Here is a 17,332-nt window from a genome sequence, read left to right as displayed (position 1 = left end):
TCCATAGATTCTTCCATTTCCAATCGCCGATCCGCGGCCGCTACGAACGCGCGTAGCATACGCTCCGATTCTCGGCCACTCCTGATCACTGATCCGCGGCCGCTACAAACGCGCGTAGCATATGCTCTGATTCTCAGCCATTCCCAATCACCAATCCTCGGCCGCTACAAACACGCGTATATTCTTCCACCCCGAAGCTCCACCACATACACCACCACATATGTGTATAAATATCCATCTCAATCACTGATTCTCACACTTTCTCTTTCTTTTCTTCTCTAACATTTTTATCTTTGTTATATAAGACCTATCAATATTATACTAATCTATTCAGCATAGATCTCTTACACTATAAAAACATTCATTGTCTTCTTATTAGAAAACAATTATTCACACATCATCTTCTCATCAGAAATAATTATTCATCAAGAGATATCTGAACACATAACAACACATAAGAAACAGTCACACAGTTAAGTGAACACTGAGTTCTCAGATAGAAGCTTGCTCATCAGTCACTCTGGCCCTGTAACAAGATCTTACAAAGAGAATAAGATCTTACAAGAGAATATCAGTAAAAGATCTGAGAGTTCTGACACTCAGACATATAAGAATACAATTACACTTCTTCAGATTTCACAGATATTATACATTTAATAATCAATATAATCATGTCTAACAATAATATGAAACTCTCAAATATGAGTATAGATGCAGTGTCACAGTGACTCTGAGTAATGTTAAAACTACAATAACAATAAATAGCTGATATGCATGTAACTTAATAACATCAATATGAAGAGATTCAATAATTATCATAACAAGAAACTCATGCAATTTCAGCATCTATAGAATCAAATACAAAAGTGCTGAAAGAATGCTTAGATACTCTCATATATTTCAATACTTCTGATCTCACTCTCTACTCATCATAAAGAATGAAAATGCTCATAAAACTGAGTGTAGATGAAGATTTCATCAGTTCATTAATCAATCAAGATTGATATATCAATGAACAATTGAAGAATTATGTGAAACAGAAGTTTCATTCATGAATAAAAGCATGTGAACCAGCATTGCAAACATCTGACAATATTATGAAATATCTTGATATTCTGTTCTGAGACACTGCCATGCAACAGAAAGTATTAGATTGATTACAGAGTATCTAACAGAGAAACACTTCTCTTACAACATTCATTTCTGACTTCAACACTAAGATTCTAGAAGCAGGTGATCAGTCTTGAAAGAATTAAATGAAGATTAGCATGCTCAAGAAGACATTGACTTTCAAACTCTTACAGGCTCTTGTAAGTGTAGATGAAGACTTAACTTATGAAGACTTCTGCACACAGCTTCAGATAATGAATGATTATCTTATCAAGCTCAAGAATATACAGAACAGTGATAGAAGATATTACATCTCAGTGACTTATACACCTGCACTGAGAAATAACAATGACACAGATGCTATGAATTGAGTAGACTCAAATGTCTACACACAAGCAAGAGTCTTCATCATCTGAACAGGCTTTCAAGTCCCTGAAATCACTTCTGAAGAAGCCACTGATCAACATCAACATAGAGTGTGTATCAACTGTAATTAATCAGAACACATTGCTTTCAACTGCTGATCAACCTATGTGTCTTCATATTCAAGAGAAGGATCAGTGCCTTCTCATTCAAAGAATGAATCAGCGCCTGTCTACACTAATCACATTGCATTAGAGGAAGATTCAGAGAATAACTATGAGAATATCTCAGTGAAACAGGGAAAAGATTAGCTTCTGTTCAAATTCATAAACAGAAGCTTGAAGAGGTCAGACAACAATAATTTGAAGAGAAGATAACAATGAATGTGATTCTTGTATTCACTGTGATTAATAACATGTATAATATGAAGATCATGATAGACAGTGATCTATATTACTATGCAATGATAAAATCTTCAGTCATAAGACATCATAATCTTCAGTGTATTCCTCTATCAAAACCTCAACTCCTCACAGAATTTAATGATTCAAAAGACATTTATACTCATTACATAGTGAAGCTGATCATAGATGTAGAAGAACATCAATATGAAGATGTCTATGTATATGAAGTTAATAATCTTGATTATAATCTTATATTAGAACTTGTCTGACTATCTGAACAAGACATCTTATTGAATACTTGAAACAGAAGCTTGATATTCTCTAACAATAATAGAGTTCACAAAAATGACATTCACAAGATCATGAATCTGACACAGATCTCTGTCAACACATACAAAATACTCTGAAAAAGAAGTCATCATTAAAATCATCAACAGAGTCATTAATAGCAAGACTATATATCAATCTATTTCATCAGTCTGACTGATATTAAAAAGACCCTAGAAAAGTTATCTCATGTTATAATAACAGATTCTTGTACAAAACTCTCTCAATAATATCATGAATATCTAAATGTCTTCTGATAAGATAATATTATAAATATACTTCTCTTATAAGGTTCTGAAGTGAATCACAGTATCAAGTTAGAGAAAAAGAATGATAAGAACTCTGAACTGTCATGAGGCTCTCTTTATAGCATGTTCTGAGATGAACTTCTTCTTCTTTGAAAGACACTTAATAATCTGTTAAATAAAGAATTCATATACATTAGCAACTCTTTCACTGCAGTCTCTATTCTCTTTGCAAAGAAATCAGATGAAGAACTCTGATTCTGCATGAACTACTGAGGTCTGAATAGATTGACAAAGAAAGATTGATATCTCTTATCTCTTATCAATGAAACCCTAGCATGAATCAGACAAGCTCAATGATTTACAAAACTAGATATTGTTACCACATTTCATAAGATTTGTATCACTGAAGGAGATGAATGGCTTACAGCATTTCAAACATGTTATAATCTCTTTGAATGAATAGTCACACTCTTTGAACTGACTAATACTCTCAGTACATTTCAGAAGTATATCAACTGAGCACTCTGAGATTTTCTTGATAAGTTTGTATCTGCTTATCTAGATGACATTCTCATCTTTATTAATGAATTCAGAAAAGAATATCAAGAATATGTACAAAAGGTATTACAACAGCTACAAGAAGTAGAACTACTGATAGATATTGATAAGTGTGATTTTAAAGTCAAGAGTATCAAGTATCTGAGTTTTATTATAGAAGCTGACAAGAGAATTCAAATGAATCCTGAGAAAGTCTCTGCCATTCTTGAATGAGAAGCTTCATGTACTGTGAAAGATGTACAAAGCTTCATCAGATTTGCTAACTTCTATCAGTGATTTATATAAAACTTCTCAGATATTGTAAGATCACTTACAGATCTCACTAAGAAAGACTTAATATTTCAATGATCAGTGAATGCTGAAGCTGCATTTATATAGATGAAGAAGATATTCATTAATATCTCTCTGCTGATAATATTTGATTCTGATCATGAGATAGTTATTGAAGCTGATTTCTCTGACTATGTGACAGAAGAAGTGATATTATAATATAATGATGAAGATGTTCTACAATTATGTGTCTTCATGTCTAAGAAACTGAGTCCTGCTGAATGCAATTATAAGATCTATAATAAGAAACTTCTCACAATTATACACTGTTTAGAAGAATGAAACTCTGAACTCTGAAGTATCTCTGAATTTGAGATAGTCACAGATCATAAGAATCTTAAATACTTTACAACTATCTATAAACTTACTGAATAACAGATATGATGATCTGAGTTTCTAAGCTGCTTTCATTTTACAATACACTATCATTCTGACAGTCAGAACTCAATGACAGATGCTCTCTTATGATAAGAGTAAGATATATCATCTGATATAACAGATACTCACTGAATGAACTGAGAGCACTGACTCTTAAACCTGAAGATATTAATTAATCAAGATAGAACAGCTCACAGTATCATATATACTTCTCTGATTAGAACTGACATTGATATCTTCACTTTCTCTACACTGAATGAACTATAATATACAGCAGCTCAGACTGATGAACTTCTTCAGACTCTCACTGAAGCAGTATATCAAGAAGCACTCTGATTTCTCTCAGAACTATGTATCAGAATCAATATCTCAGAATACTTAATTAATGATAATAATACTCTATAATTCTGCAAATAATGCTGAGTCTCTCACTCTGAATTCTTATATACTTAGATAATGCAAGAGATGCATGATTCATATATAATCAGTTATTCAGGCTGTGAACAACTGTATAGAATAATCTTCTGAGAATTCTACTGATCTGAGATATTAAACAGTATCAGATACTTTGTCTGAAACTGCAATTACTGTTCTTCTATTATCTTATAGAAGAACTGTAGAAAAGGTCTACTGAAACTACTCAATATTTCTGATAGAATCTGATGAGATGTAGTAATTGACTTCACTATTAATCTATCTGAGAGCAAGAACTGCAGAAACATCCTGATCATTATTGACTGACTAAGTAAGAATGTAATATTAAAATCTTGTAATAAGATGAATGTTAAACAAGTCACTGAAGCTTTCTTACAGAGTTCATTCTATCAGATATATGAATTGCTGAGATTGATAGTATTAAATCAGAGCTGTTAATTTATAAGTGCTCTCTGAACAAGAATCTGTCAAGTTCTCAAGATTATATATTATCTATCAACTGTCTATCACTCTGAGACTGATAATGCATTGAAACAGATAATTCAGACTGTAAAGAATTATCTTTATAAGTTCTGCAATTATTCATAAGATGATTGATATGATCTTCTTCTATATACAGAGGTTGCTATCAACAGTCAAGATACTATTTCAACAGATATAAGCCTGTTCTTTCTTATACACAGATATCATATGAAAGTGTTAGATCTTCTAGAGACTACACAGTGCACACTGAACTCTCACAGTCTGATTCAGATCACTGATAATATAGTAATAAAGCTCTGAGATATCTGTGACTGAGCAGAGGTCTTCATGACAATTATAAAACAAGATCAAGAAGATTAAATCAATATCTGACAAGATCTCACAGAGCAGTATAAGATAGAAGACCTTGTATGATTGAATCTCAAGAATATACAAATCACACATTCATCTCATACACTAGACTATCATCATATCAGGTATAAAGTAATAGAAGTTCTAGATAGTCACAACTATCATCTTAACACATTATCAGAAATTCATGATGTATTTCACACAAGCTTGCTTCACTGCATTATCATCAATTCATTCTCTTCTCAGCTGACTTCTGACTGACAGCTGCCAGGCATCATAGAAGAAGATAATGAGCTTGAGTAGAAGATTGAAGATATTCTTGATGAGAGATCTCACAGCCGCAGCTGATAATATCTGATGAAATAAGTTGGCTATGATCAACTGACCTGAACTCTGAGTTCTGTGTTATCTGAAACAGCAGCCCTTGACTGATGAGAACTGCTTCTGAAAAGAGGGGACTAATGTGGCAGGCTGCACCTGATCAATCATATAGACTATTTCATTACACTTCATAGATTCTTCCATTCCCAATCACTGATCCACGGCTGCTACAAACACATGTAGCATACACTTCAATTCTCAGCCACTTCTGATCACCAATCTGCAGCTGCTATGAATGCACATAGCATACACTCTGATTCTCAGTCATTCTCAATCACTGATCCTCAGCCACTACAAACGCGCGTATATTCTTCCGCCCCGAAGCTCCATCATGTACACCATCACATACGCGTATAAATATCCATCTCAATCACTGATTCTCACACTTTCTCTTTCTTTCCTTCTCTAACATTTTTATCTTTGTTATATAAGACCTATCAATATTATACTGATCTATTCGGCGTAGGCCTCTTACAATCTTCAATATTAAAAATATTAGACTTTATCTTTATATCAGAGAATTAATATCTCTTCTCTAATAATTAATTAATCATCTTCTTCTATATAAATGATATTATTATTCTATCATAATAAGAAGATTTGAAAGAAAGAGATTAACTAATTAAAGATCTTAAAAATATCTATAAAATCTGATAGATAAGAGATTTGAAATAATTTCTTAATATATAAATAATATATAATTATCTTAACTTAAAACTCTGACTATATTAGAATATCTATATTAATAAGATAATTAATATATATTATCTTATACATATCTATAAGATATATATCTTACTAACTGATACTCTGTTAGAGTCTTTTAATAAGTCAGCTATATCTGTAAAAATTCATTATTATTAATAATATATCAGCTTCTATATCTACTCAGTAATAATAACTCACTCTGATATTATATATATAGTGAGTAAACTAGCTATATTTATAATAAATTTATTAAAACATTACTTATCAAAGATGAATAGAATAATATCTTATCTATATAATATAAAGAATCTCACTATTTAATATAATAATAATATTAATAGATCTTTATAACTTAATCTCAAACCTGATATTATTGAAGCTGTCAGTGATGTTTCTTTTATAGATAATTCAGATCACTACTCTATATAAGAATATATCTTCAAACTATTCAGTAAGACTGTTAATTGAAAATTAAATAGATAGATAATTATAACTATATCTATTATAGAAGCTGAGCTTATTACTATCTTATAAGCTAGAAAAGAGTTTATCTGATAAGATAGATTCTTTCAATATATTCAATTTAAATCTGATTACAAGATCTGTATTCAATGTAATAACTGTTAAATTATTAATATTCTTATGAAGAAAGACTCTTCTATAATCATAAAGCTCTATTATATTGATATATATAAAAGCTGACTCTGAGAATATATTTAATTCAGTAATATTACAGTTGATTGAGTGTCTACAGCTCAGATGCTAGTGAATGACCTTACTAAGACTCTATTACATCAGAAACATACAGAATTTATCAAGATACTAGACCTAGTTAATATTAGACTGACCGTGTAACCGTGTCTGAGACCAGAATCAGATTTTTTGATAGTCTCATTATCAATTCAACTGATCTCATTACACAGTTTTAACATTAGATAGTAGTCTTATACTGTCTTAGTGAAACTTACTGTCTACTCTTATTACATTTTTCAAATGAGATCATGATTTTCACTTCTTAATTTAAATTATTTTTATTACTTTAAATGACTTTAAATCTTATTTGAGTGTTATCAAAAAGTGTTACTTTTTAAAAAACTAAAAATAGTCTAAAAAAAACCTTAAAATGTCTAAAAATAGTAACTTTATGCTAAGAATGAGACTAAATGAGATTAAATGAAACCACTTTCTCATTGTTTTCAAGTCATGATTTCATTTTAAGATCTGATATATAGTCACTTTACATGTTTTTTTGATAGCCAGTCCCAGCGGGATTCACGCCAAGAAATGTATAGAATCAGACCAAATGAGACCAAACATGAAATTCATGGTCCCAGCGGCCAGTCTAGTTAACATATCAGATATCATCAAGATATAAGCAGAATAAATAATCTATCTTAATATAATCTCTACAGATTTATCTACACTCTTTTTATTACAGATTCATCTATACTTTTTTTATTGCAGCTTCATTTACACTTTCATTTATATGTTATATTTGCTAAAGAGAGTGTGTCAGGAAAAAGAGGTTATACACTACTGAACATCATCAACATTGTATTACTACAATATTTCTCATCATCATCAGCTTACTACAATACTCATCTAATACTCACTTATACTAGCTCTCTTGACTCGCATATATATTTTACTATAAATAGCTCTATCTTTTGTATGAAATAGATATATTAAAAAAAGGGCATGGATAATATAACAAGCAGATCTTGATACACATAAGATTCATATGTCTTCAACATATTCATCTGTGACACCCATTCCGACATAATACCATATAACCTAGATAATGATCATTACATAGCCTAACTAGTCCGAGTTCTTCACCTTTGTTTCAACAACGGAAGTTTGGCATTGAGCGGGGTAAGATCTCGCGGGCCGCAAAATCCAAAATCCCAAATCCGATACCCCTGTCGAGCAGTTGTGTTCAAACAACAACAAAAATGGCCCTTGGCAGCTTGCCGGAGTTTGCTCTTTTCTTTTGTGCTTCAGGCGCGGAATCGAAACCATCCATCCCGCGACGCGGGCTCTCGTATCACAGGCGCACTGCACTGTTTCCCAGAGGCCAGGCCCGGATCTGCGAACGGCTGATTAATTGGGAGACAGATCTCGTGATGATGTGGGATCCTGTTATGTGCTAAGTAATGTGTTTGTGTACTGTACTTAGGAGTTGGTGGTGGGTTCGGGGTGAGAGTTTGGGTTTCGGGGTTCTGGTATGTGTAACTATACGAGTATCCCTTCGGATCACGAGTTGCCATGTTGCATTTCCAGCGGCTAACTGACAAAAATTCAATAGCAGAAGATGACATAATGAATAATGTCACCAAACGAGATGACAAAGATTTGAAAACGTATCGTTTGAATCCTACTGGTGGTACTCCATACAGTAAAACGCATTGATTCTTCTAACTACAACATATAACATTATTAATATGCTTACCCAAGCTGGCTGGCAAGTCGGAGGGGAGGGTTCCGGACTAAGGTTAAGGTTGCTCCACGGGGCAATAGACCTGGATGATTACAGGAAGATAAAGATATGTGTTGAGGTTGATATCAATGTATGAGCTATGACGGCGCTCCTGGGCTGGGTTCATCCATCCCTGGAACCCCTAGCGAACGCCTGTTTGCTGGACCGAAATCCTGGACATCTGAGCAAGTAACTAACCATGTTGAGCCTGCTCTATTCTCCAGCTGAAAGGGCTCTTGGTGCCTCGGGTTCTGCTAAGAAGCCGTTTATTACACTATATCATCGTGGCTCGCGGCCTATATAAGATATGCTCAATGCCCGTCTTCAAGGGCTCAATTTCATCAAACACCAACTCAGTCTTCACCATAGCAGCATAGGTGAACCGAAGAAACCAAACCGGTCCCCTATCTACCAACCACAGCCAAAAAAGACCTTCCCAAAACCAAAAAAAAAAAAAAAAAAAAAAAAAAAAAACCCAACCAACAAGGCCCAAAAAAATGGCACAAACAATCAAACCCCTCCTCCTCTACGGCACCATCCTCGGGCCCCCCAACCCCTTAAAGGTAGCCATCATCCTCCTCGAACTCAACCTCCCCTTCACAATCAACCCACTGGGGATTGCCGACGTGAAAAAACCCACCTTCACCTCCATAAACCCCAACGGTCGCATCCCTGCCCTCCACGACCCAAACACGGGCATCACCATCTGGGAATCCGGCGCTATCATCGAGTACCTCATCTCCACCTACGACAAGGAGCGCAAGCTGAGCTTCGAGCCCGGAACCGCAGAGCACTGGCACTCCATCCAGTGGCTCCATTTCCAAGTCTCCGGCCAGGGTCCCTATTTCGGCCAGGCGTCCTGGTTCCAGAATTACCACCCGGAGAAACTGCCCAGTGCGATTGCGCGGTATGAGAACGAGGTGAAGCGCGTGTGCGGGGTGTTGGATGGGTGGCTGGCGGGGAAGTTGGGGGTTGAGTGGAGTGAGGATGGTCGTGAGGGCAAGGAGCGCCACTACCTTGTTGGGGACAAGTGTTCTTTTGCGGACTTGGCGTTTATCCCGTGGCATGCGTATGTGGAAAAGGGTGTTAAAGGGGGGTCGAATGGGGATGACTTTGATCAGGCGAAGGAGTTCCCGCATTTGTATGCTTGGATGGAGAGAATTCAGAGCCGTGAGGGTCCGAAGGAGGTGATCGCGTTGCAAGACGCGGAGCGGGCGAAGCAGTAGGGGAGGATGGATGGAGTATTGGTCGTCTTTGGCAGGGTGAAATAGTAATGTGTAGCATGTTTTAATGAAGTAAGTTTGAAAGTATTAGAACTCATTGGGCCTTTTGACATATCTGCATAGTTGAATTCAACATTTCAGCATTTCTCATTCCCGGCAAATTCTCCTCTTCATTTCTGTTCTTCTTTTTTCCTTTTTCAATGTTAATCCATAAACCCTGTGCAATATTTAAAAAGTATAAAACATCATTAGCAACAGAATGTCTACTTATCATATTACTACAAGCATCAAACGATCGCGTACGCTCACTTTGCTGCTTGCGCAGCCCCTCTACCTCCACTCTCTACTTCTACCCCCCCTCTCCCCCCTTCTTATCGCCTCTACCACCCCTTCCACCCCCTACCCCCTACCCCCTCTACCATCACCACCGCCTCTACCGCCCCTACCACTCTCTCGGAGTCTCTCCTTCCATCACCTCCTTCCACCCCCTATCACCCCTATCACCATCATAAGATTAATCAGAGCTGTACAGGCCGCAGATTATTATTATTATTATTATTATTATTATTATTATTATTATTATTATTATATTATTCTTCCATTATACTCATATGCAAGCGGAGCTTATGGTGAGTCCTTGCGTGATGCTAAATATAGGCCAAGTGTTGGTTATACAGGAGGAAATAGGAAATACAAAGGAGTGACAACTAGTTAACCGTACCAAGCGCACTCACTCTCTCTAGTAGTAGTTAGAGGGATCCTGCAGCGCCAAGTCGCATGGAATATTTAGTACGCACGGCATAGATGCCACGATTCGGCGCTGCTGTGGCTATGCATAGGCCTTGTAAATATTGTATTCATCTAATTGAAAACCTCTTGTATGCCGGGTAATGGACATAATAATAATCCGTCACTGTAATAAGCAGCTGCAGCTGCCAGTGCCACTGCTGCCGCCACTGCCACTGCTGCCGCCGCTGCCACTGCTTGTACAGTTATTTTGAACTCTGATAATAATAAAAAGTGAGGTCTTTCATATTGATATCAGCCACCTGTTCCATAACGTAATCAACCACCTAACACTCGCCTTTGTAAATCAATTACAATCAACTTCAAATATTCATATCTCAATGAATATTTATTTAAAACTATTCTAAAAAACAGAATGATAATTTGTAGATATATATTATATTATATTAAATTTCTATGAGAAAATAACATATAATTATTAATTTATTAAGCTTTTTAAAACACTATTTTAACATAAAATACACAGTCTATATTTATAAATATATTTATAAATATAAATTATTTTCATATAAAAATTAAATATCTTATAGATTATATATATTTTTAATAAAATATAAAATTTTATCTTGAAATTCTTATTTATTATTAATTTATTTAAATTTTTATATAAAATTTTATATTTTAAAATATTATTGTTGTAATAACTGTGTATTATTTATACTTTAAAATTGTAATTTAAATAAATTATTATATCAAATCATTTAACTATATTTATATTTAATAAATTCTTTTTCACAATTTAAAATTTCAAGAATTTTCAATATTTTACTTATAATTTATAAAAAAAATTATAATTAAAAAATATAAAAATTCTTAAAAATTAAAATATAGAATTCTTATATAAAATAATTTAATATTTATTAAATTATAATATATTTATATAAGAATTATTATTTTCAATAATATATAATATATATTTCTTAATTTATAATAAAATATTATATATTTTATTTTACTGTATTTTATTTTCTAATTGAATCTATATTTTAATCAATTTTAACTATATTATAATAATTTTGAATTATATTATACTATAAGTCTTAATATTTATAGATTACAAATTAAAGAATTAAAATAATAAATATTTATTGAGATATTAACATTTAAAGTTGATTGTAATTGATTTACAAAGGCGAGTGTTAGGTGGAAACAAGTGTTAGATGATTAATTACATTACACTTATTTTAATTTCAATCTTGAAAATATAAGGGCTTGATGGCAATAATGATGATGATATAGTATGAATACAAATCAGAGAGATAGATAACATGAATAGAATAGAGAAAGATATATATGTATATATAAATAAAGTTAATGATTAATCTGTCATATAATAATATAAGATATGAGACTAACTTGATGATGAAGTGTCAATTATTATAACTAACTGAATAAGAAATACTGTATGACACTATTACATGCGCATACTATATATGAATTTGTGTGAAAACATCACACATACAGATTTATCTGTGTGATAGTGACATTAATTAAAAACATCACTGAATGTTAATTTACATGATGTTAAATCATATAAGAAAGATTATTACTGCGAAAGATACTTACAGAATCTCTCTAATCAGTGTATCTCAGCATAACTGTAATATCATTATAACTGTAATATTTTTGAATATTCTGAACTGAAAATTATCATCATTATTTAATACTATAATATAAAGATTATCTATATATTCTGTAGAGACTATAGAATCTGCTACAGATTGAGATTTATTGAAATTATTACATTGTAATTCATTTTTCACAGTTCTAGCTAACTTGATTTCAATTATCTGAGAAGCTTTATTATATTCTCTTTTTAATTTCTCTGTCTCTTGATTTGCAATCTTATAATTTATATCTTTTATAGTAAGTATTTCATCTACTTGTATCTGTCTAGACTGACCGTGTGACCGTGTCTAGAATCAGAACCAGATTTTTTAATAGTCTCATTATCAATTTAACTGATCTCATTACATGGTTTTAACATTAGATAGTAGTCTCATACTGTCTCAGTGAGACTTACTGTCTACTCTTATCACATTTTTCAAATGAGATCATGATTTTCACTTCTCAATTTAAATTATTTTTATTGCTTTAAATGACTTTAAATCTTATTTAAGTGTTATCAAAAAGTGTTACTTTTTAAAAAATTAAAAATAGTCTAAAAAAAACCTTAAAATGTCTAAAAATAGTAACTTTATGCTAAGAATGAAACTAAATGAGATTAAATGAAATTACTTTCTCATTTTTTTCAAGTCATGATTTCATTTTAAGATCTGATATATAGTTAGACTGGCTGTCAGAATTAAGAATTTCACATTTAATCTCATTTAATCTGGTTTTATACATTTCTTAGCGTGAATCCCGCTGGGACTGACTATCAAAAAAACATGTAAAGTGACTATATATCAGATCTTAAAATGAAATCATGACTTGAAAAAAATAAGAAAGTGATTTCATTTGATTTTATTTAGTCTCATTCTTGGCATAAAGTTACTATTTTTAGACATTTTAAGGTTTTTTTTAAACTATTTTTAATTTTTTAAAAAGTAACACTTTTTGATAACACTTAAATGAGATTTAAAGTCATTTAAAGCAATAAAAATAATTTAAATTGAGAAGTGGAAATCATGGTCTCATTTGAAAAATGTGACAAGAGTAGATAGTAAGTCTCACTGAAACAGTATAAGACTACTATCTAATGTTAAAACCATGTAATGAGATTAGTTGAATTGATAATGAGACTATCAAAAAATCTGATTCTGGTCTCAGACACGGTCACACGGTCAGTCTATATATAGTCACTTTACATGTTTTTTTGATAGCTAGTCCCAGCGGGATTCACGCCAAGATATGTATGAGATCAGATCAAATGAAATCAAATATGAAATTCATGGTCTCAGCGGCCAGTCTACATCTGTCTATATATACTTTTTAAAACTTAATGTCTATTTACTTGATAATAATCAGTTAACTTCTTCTTATAGTAAGTATTCAACTCTGCCAGTCTTATACTACTCTTGAGTATCTTGTTCAAATGTTTGATTAAATCAGATGTAAATATTATTATTATTATTATTATTCTTCCATTATACTCATATGCAAGCGGAGCTTATGATGAGTCCTTGCGTGATGTTAAATACAGGTCAAGTGTTGGTTATACAGGAGGAAATACAGGTGTTGAGACCACGCCAAGATAACAAGAACATAGGAAATACAAAGAAGTGACAATTAGATACATGCAATAATAACTTCCCAGCTCAGGAACATAGAGCAATTCATTGAAGCGATTTGTACACCTCTGTATTTATTAGAAACCTGAGGTGCTTGAGTTCCGGATTTAATATATCCTCTGCGGGTTTCGAACCCACGCGCCTTGGTTTCCCACGCCAAGGTGCTACCAGGTGGCCGCATTAACCATTCAGCCACTGGGGCATCAGATGTAAATAGACTGGCTAGCAGAATCATGAATTTCATATTTAATCTCATTTAGTCTGATCTTATACATTTCTTAGTGTGAATTCTACTGAGACTAGTTATTAAAAAAACATGTAAAGTGACTATTAATCAGATCTCAAAATGAGACTATAACTTAGAAAAATTAAGAAAGTAATCTTATTTAATCTTATTTAGTTTTATTCTTAGCATAAAGTTACTATTTTTAGAGATTTAAATTTTTTTTTAAACTATTTTAATTTTTTAAAAAGTAATAATATTTAATAATACTTAAATGAGATTTAAAGTCATTTAAAGTAATAAAATGAATTTAAATTGAGAAGTCAAAATCATGATCTTATTTTGAAAATGTAATAAGAGTAGACAGTAAGTCTTACTAAGACAGTATAAGAGTACTCTCTGATTTTAATACTGTGTATTGAGATTAATTAAATTAGTAATAAAACTATCAAATATTCTGATTCTGATCTCAGACACAGTTACACAGTTAGTCTAAATATAAAAGTGTTTTTCACATTCTGTATTACTTTCTCTGTAGTATTAATTTAATAATTAATTTCACAACTATATTTAAAAATATTAACTGAAAAGATACAGTTGATGATTAATCTACAGATAATGAAATAAATTAATCACATTTATTATTATTTTCATTATATATAAACAAATCTCAATTATTTTGTAAAGTGCAAGATTTCAACTGATTAAGTATTATTTCATAATTAAGAAAGTAAATTTCATAATCTGTAAAGTCAGTTTTAATAGTAATAGATTTAAAAATCTGCTGATGAATACTGCACAGATTGATAAAAAATTGTGTTTTATTATATTATTTATATCTGTAGCAGATAGTCTCATTAATAGTTTTTATATAATAGTGCTTATATTGTTGAAAAGATATACTGTTAAGAAATTGCAATATATAACTTATATAAAAGAGAAATTTTAAAATAATAATCTTGTGAAAATTATAATATTGAAGAAATTCTTTAATGAGATGAAATTAATAGTTATTAAGTAGTAATAATTAATAACTATTTATCTGACATTTTTTATTTATTATATTAAAATATTTAATTCATTTAATTTATTTAAATATAATCTTATCATTTGTGAAGTCTGATTCTGATGTGAATATTATATATTTACTAGATAAATTAATATCTGTATATTAATACTTCAGATAAAGTTTATTTTCTAATTTCATTATAATTAATAAGTATTATTATTATTATTATTCTTCTTTTTCTTTTATTATACTCATATGCAAGTGAACCTTATAATGAGTTTTCGTGTAATATTAAATATAGATTAAGTGTTGATTATACAGAAGAAAATACAGATATTATAATTATATCAAAATAATAAAAATATAGAAAAATATAAATGAGTGATAATTAAATACATATAATAATAACATCTTAGCTCAGAAACATAAAGTGATTTATTATAATAATTTATATACTTCTGTATTTATTAAAAATCTGAGATGCTTAAGTTTTAAATTTAATATATTCTCTATGAGTTTCAAACCTGTATATCTTTGATTTCTTATATTATAATACTATCAGATAACTGCATTAACTATTCAGCTACTGATATAATTAGTAAGTATAGAATTGTATCATCTGTATTCACATATTTTAACATAGTTATTAACTCATAAAAATATGAAAATGTGGCGGGCTGCGCCCGATCAATTATATAGACTATTTCATTACACTTCATAGATTCTTTCATTCCCGATCGCCGATTCTCAGCCGCTACGAACGCGCGTAACATACACTCTGATTCTCAGTCATTTCTGATCACTGATTCTCAGTCACTATGAACACGTATATATTCTTCCGCTCTGAAGCTCCACCACATACATCATTACATATACATATAAATATTCATCTTAATCACTGATTCTCGCACTTTCTCTTTCTTTTCTTCTTTAATGTTTTTATCTTTGTTAAATAAGATCTATCAATATAATACTGATCTATTCAGTGTAGGCCTCTTACACTATAAAAACATTCATCATTCTCTTATTAAAAAACAATTATTCATGCATTATCTTCTCATCAGAAACAATTATTCATTGAGAGATATTCAAACACATAACAACATATAAGAAATAGAGAAATAGTTAAACAGTTAAGTGAACACTGAGTTCTCAGATAGAAGCTTACTCACCAGTTACTCTGACTCTGTAATAAGATCTTACAAAGAGAATATCAGTAAAAGACCTGAGAGTTCTGACACTCAGATATATGAGATATTCATATAATTACACTTCTTCAGATTTCACAGATATTACATACTTAATAAATGATATAATCATGTCTAATGATAATATGAAACTCATAAGCGTGAGCATAGAGATGATATTACAGTGACTTCAAGCAATGTTGAAATTACAACAGTAATAAATAGCTGATATGCATGCAACTCAATAACATTAATATGAAGAGATTCAACAATTAACTCATACAATTTCAACATCTACAGAATTAAATATAAAAGCACTGAAAGAATACTTAAATACTTCTGTATATTTCAATACTTCTGATCTCACTCTCTACTCATCATGAAGAATGAAAATGCTCACAAAACTGAGTATAGATGAAGATGTCATTGATTCATTAATCAATCAAGATTGATATATTAATGAATGATTGAAAGATTGCATGAAACAGAAGTTTCATTTATGAATAAAAGCATGTGAATCAGTATTACAAACATCTGATAATATTATGAAACATCTTAATATTCTGTTCTAAGACACTGCTATGTAACAGAAAGTATTAGATTAATTACAGAGCATCTGACAGAGAAATACTTCTCTTATAACATTTATCTCTAATTTCAACATCAAGATTCTAGAAGCAGATAATCAATCTTGAAAGAATTGAATAAAGATTAGCATGCTCAAGAAGATATTAACTTTCAAACTCTTACAGACTCTTGTAAGTGTAGACAAAGATCAGACTTATGAAGACTTTTGCATACAGCTCTGAATAATGAATGACTGTCTTATCAAGCTCAAGAGTATACAGAACAGTGGCAGAAAATGTTACATTTCAGCAACTCATACACCCGCGCTGAGAAATAATAATGATACAGATGCTATAAATTAAGTAGACTTAAATATCTACACATAAGCAAGAGTCTTCACTGTCTGAACAGGCTTCTGAATCTCTGAAATCACTTCTGAAGAAGTTGCTGATCAATGTTAATATGAAGTATATATCAACTGTAACTGATTAGAACATATTATCTTCAACTGCTGATTAATCTATGTGT

General features: G+C 31.4%; 3 protein-coding genes and 1 pseudogene across 5 annotated transcripts; 2 read left to right on the top strand and 2 right to left on the bottom strand.

Annotated features, from left to right (window-relative positions):
* Window positions 1–1,256: 1,256 nt before the first annotated feature.
* On the top strand, window positions 1,257–1,728 carry BDCG_16056 (uncharacterized protein; the record flags this gene model as incomplete). The annotated part of the gene is made up of 2 exons (XM_045425330.1): window positions 1,257–1,310; window positions 1,486–1,728. 2 exons carry the CDS (start codon window positions 1,257–1,259, stop codon window positions 1,726–1,728), a joined length of 297 nt encoding a protein of 98 aa, XP_045279013.1.
* Window positions 1,729–7,855: 6,127 nt separating this feature from the next.
* BDCG_16055 (uncharacterized protein) lies at window positions 7,856–8,417 on the bottom strand. The gene has a single exon (XM_045425329.1). The coding sequence runs from the start codon at window positions 8,395–8,397 to the stop codon at window positions 8,077–8,079; it is 321 nt and encodes a 106-aa protein (XP_045279012.1). The 5' UTR covers window positions 8,398–8,417; the 3' UTR covers window positions 7,856–8,076.
* BDCG_00083 lies at window positions 7,893–10,283 on the top strand. 2 transcript variants are annotated; one of them, XM_045415589.1, is made up of 2 exons: window positions 7,893–8,301; window positions 8,385–10,283. In XM_045415589.1, exon 2 carries the CDS (start codon window positions 9,053–9,055, stop codon window positions 9,779–9,781), a length of 729 nt encoding a protein of 242 aa, XP_045271508.1. In that variant the 5' UTR covers window positions 7,893–8,301; window positions 8,385–9,052; the 3' UTR covers window positions 9,782–10,283. The 2 variants fall into 2 exon arrangements, with proteins under 2 accessions (XP_045271508.1, XP_045279011.1); XM_045415590.1 differs by lacking the exon at window positions 7,893–8,301 and having other exon boundaries at window positions 8,449–8,646; window positions 8,780–10,248.
* Window positions 10,284–13,931: 3,648 nt separating this feature from the next.
* On the bottom strand, window positions 13,932–14,020 carry BDCG_16054 (annotated as a pseudogene). Its single transcript has one exon. The product of its transcript is annotated as a tRNA-OTHER (tRNA).
* Between the last annotated feature and the right edge of the window lie 3,312 nt (window positions 14,021–17,332).

Source organism: Blastomyces dermatitidis, assembly GCF_000003525.1.
Source record: "Blastomyces dermatitidis ER-3 genomic scaffold supercont1.1, whole genome shotgun sequence".
In the NCBI taxonomy this organism is placed as follows: domain Eukaryota; kingdom Fungi; phylum Ascomycota; class Eurotiomycetes; order Onygenales; family Ajellomycetaceae; genus Blastomyces; species Blastomyces dermatitidis.
The sequence above is the reverse complement of the archived record's forward strand: the minus strand, read 5'-3'. Positions and strand labels throughout refer to the sequence as shown.

Excerpts from the sequence above, each read along its gene's own strand:
- BDCG_16055 (XM_045425329.1), bottom strand. The coding sequence starts at position 8,397 with ATGTCATCTTCTGCTATTGAATTTTTGTCAGTTAGCCGCTGGAAATGC.
- BDCG_00083 (XM_045415589.1), top strand. The coding sequence starts at position 9,053 with ATGGCACAAACAATCAAACCCCTCCTCCTCTACGGCACCATCCTCGGG.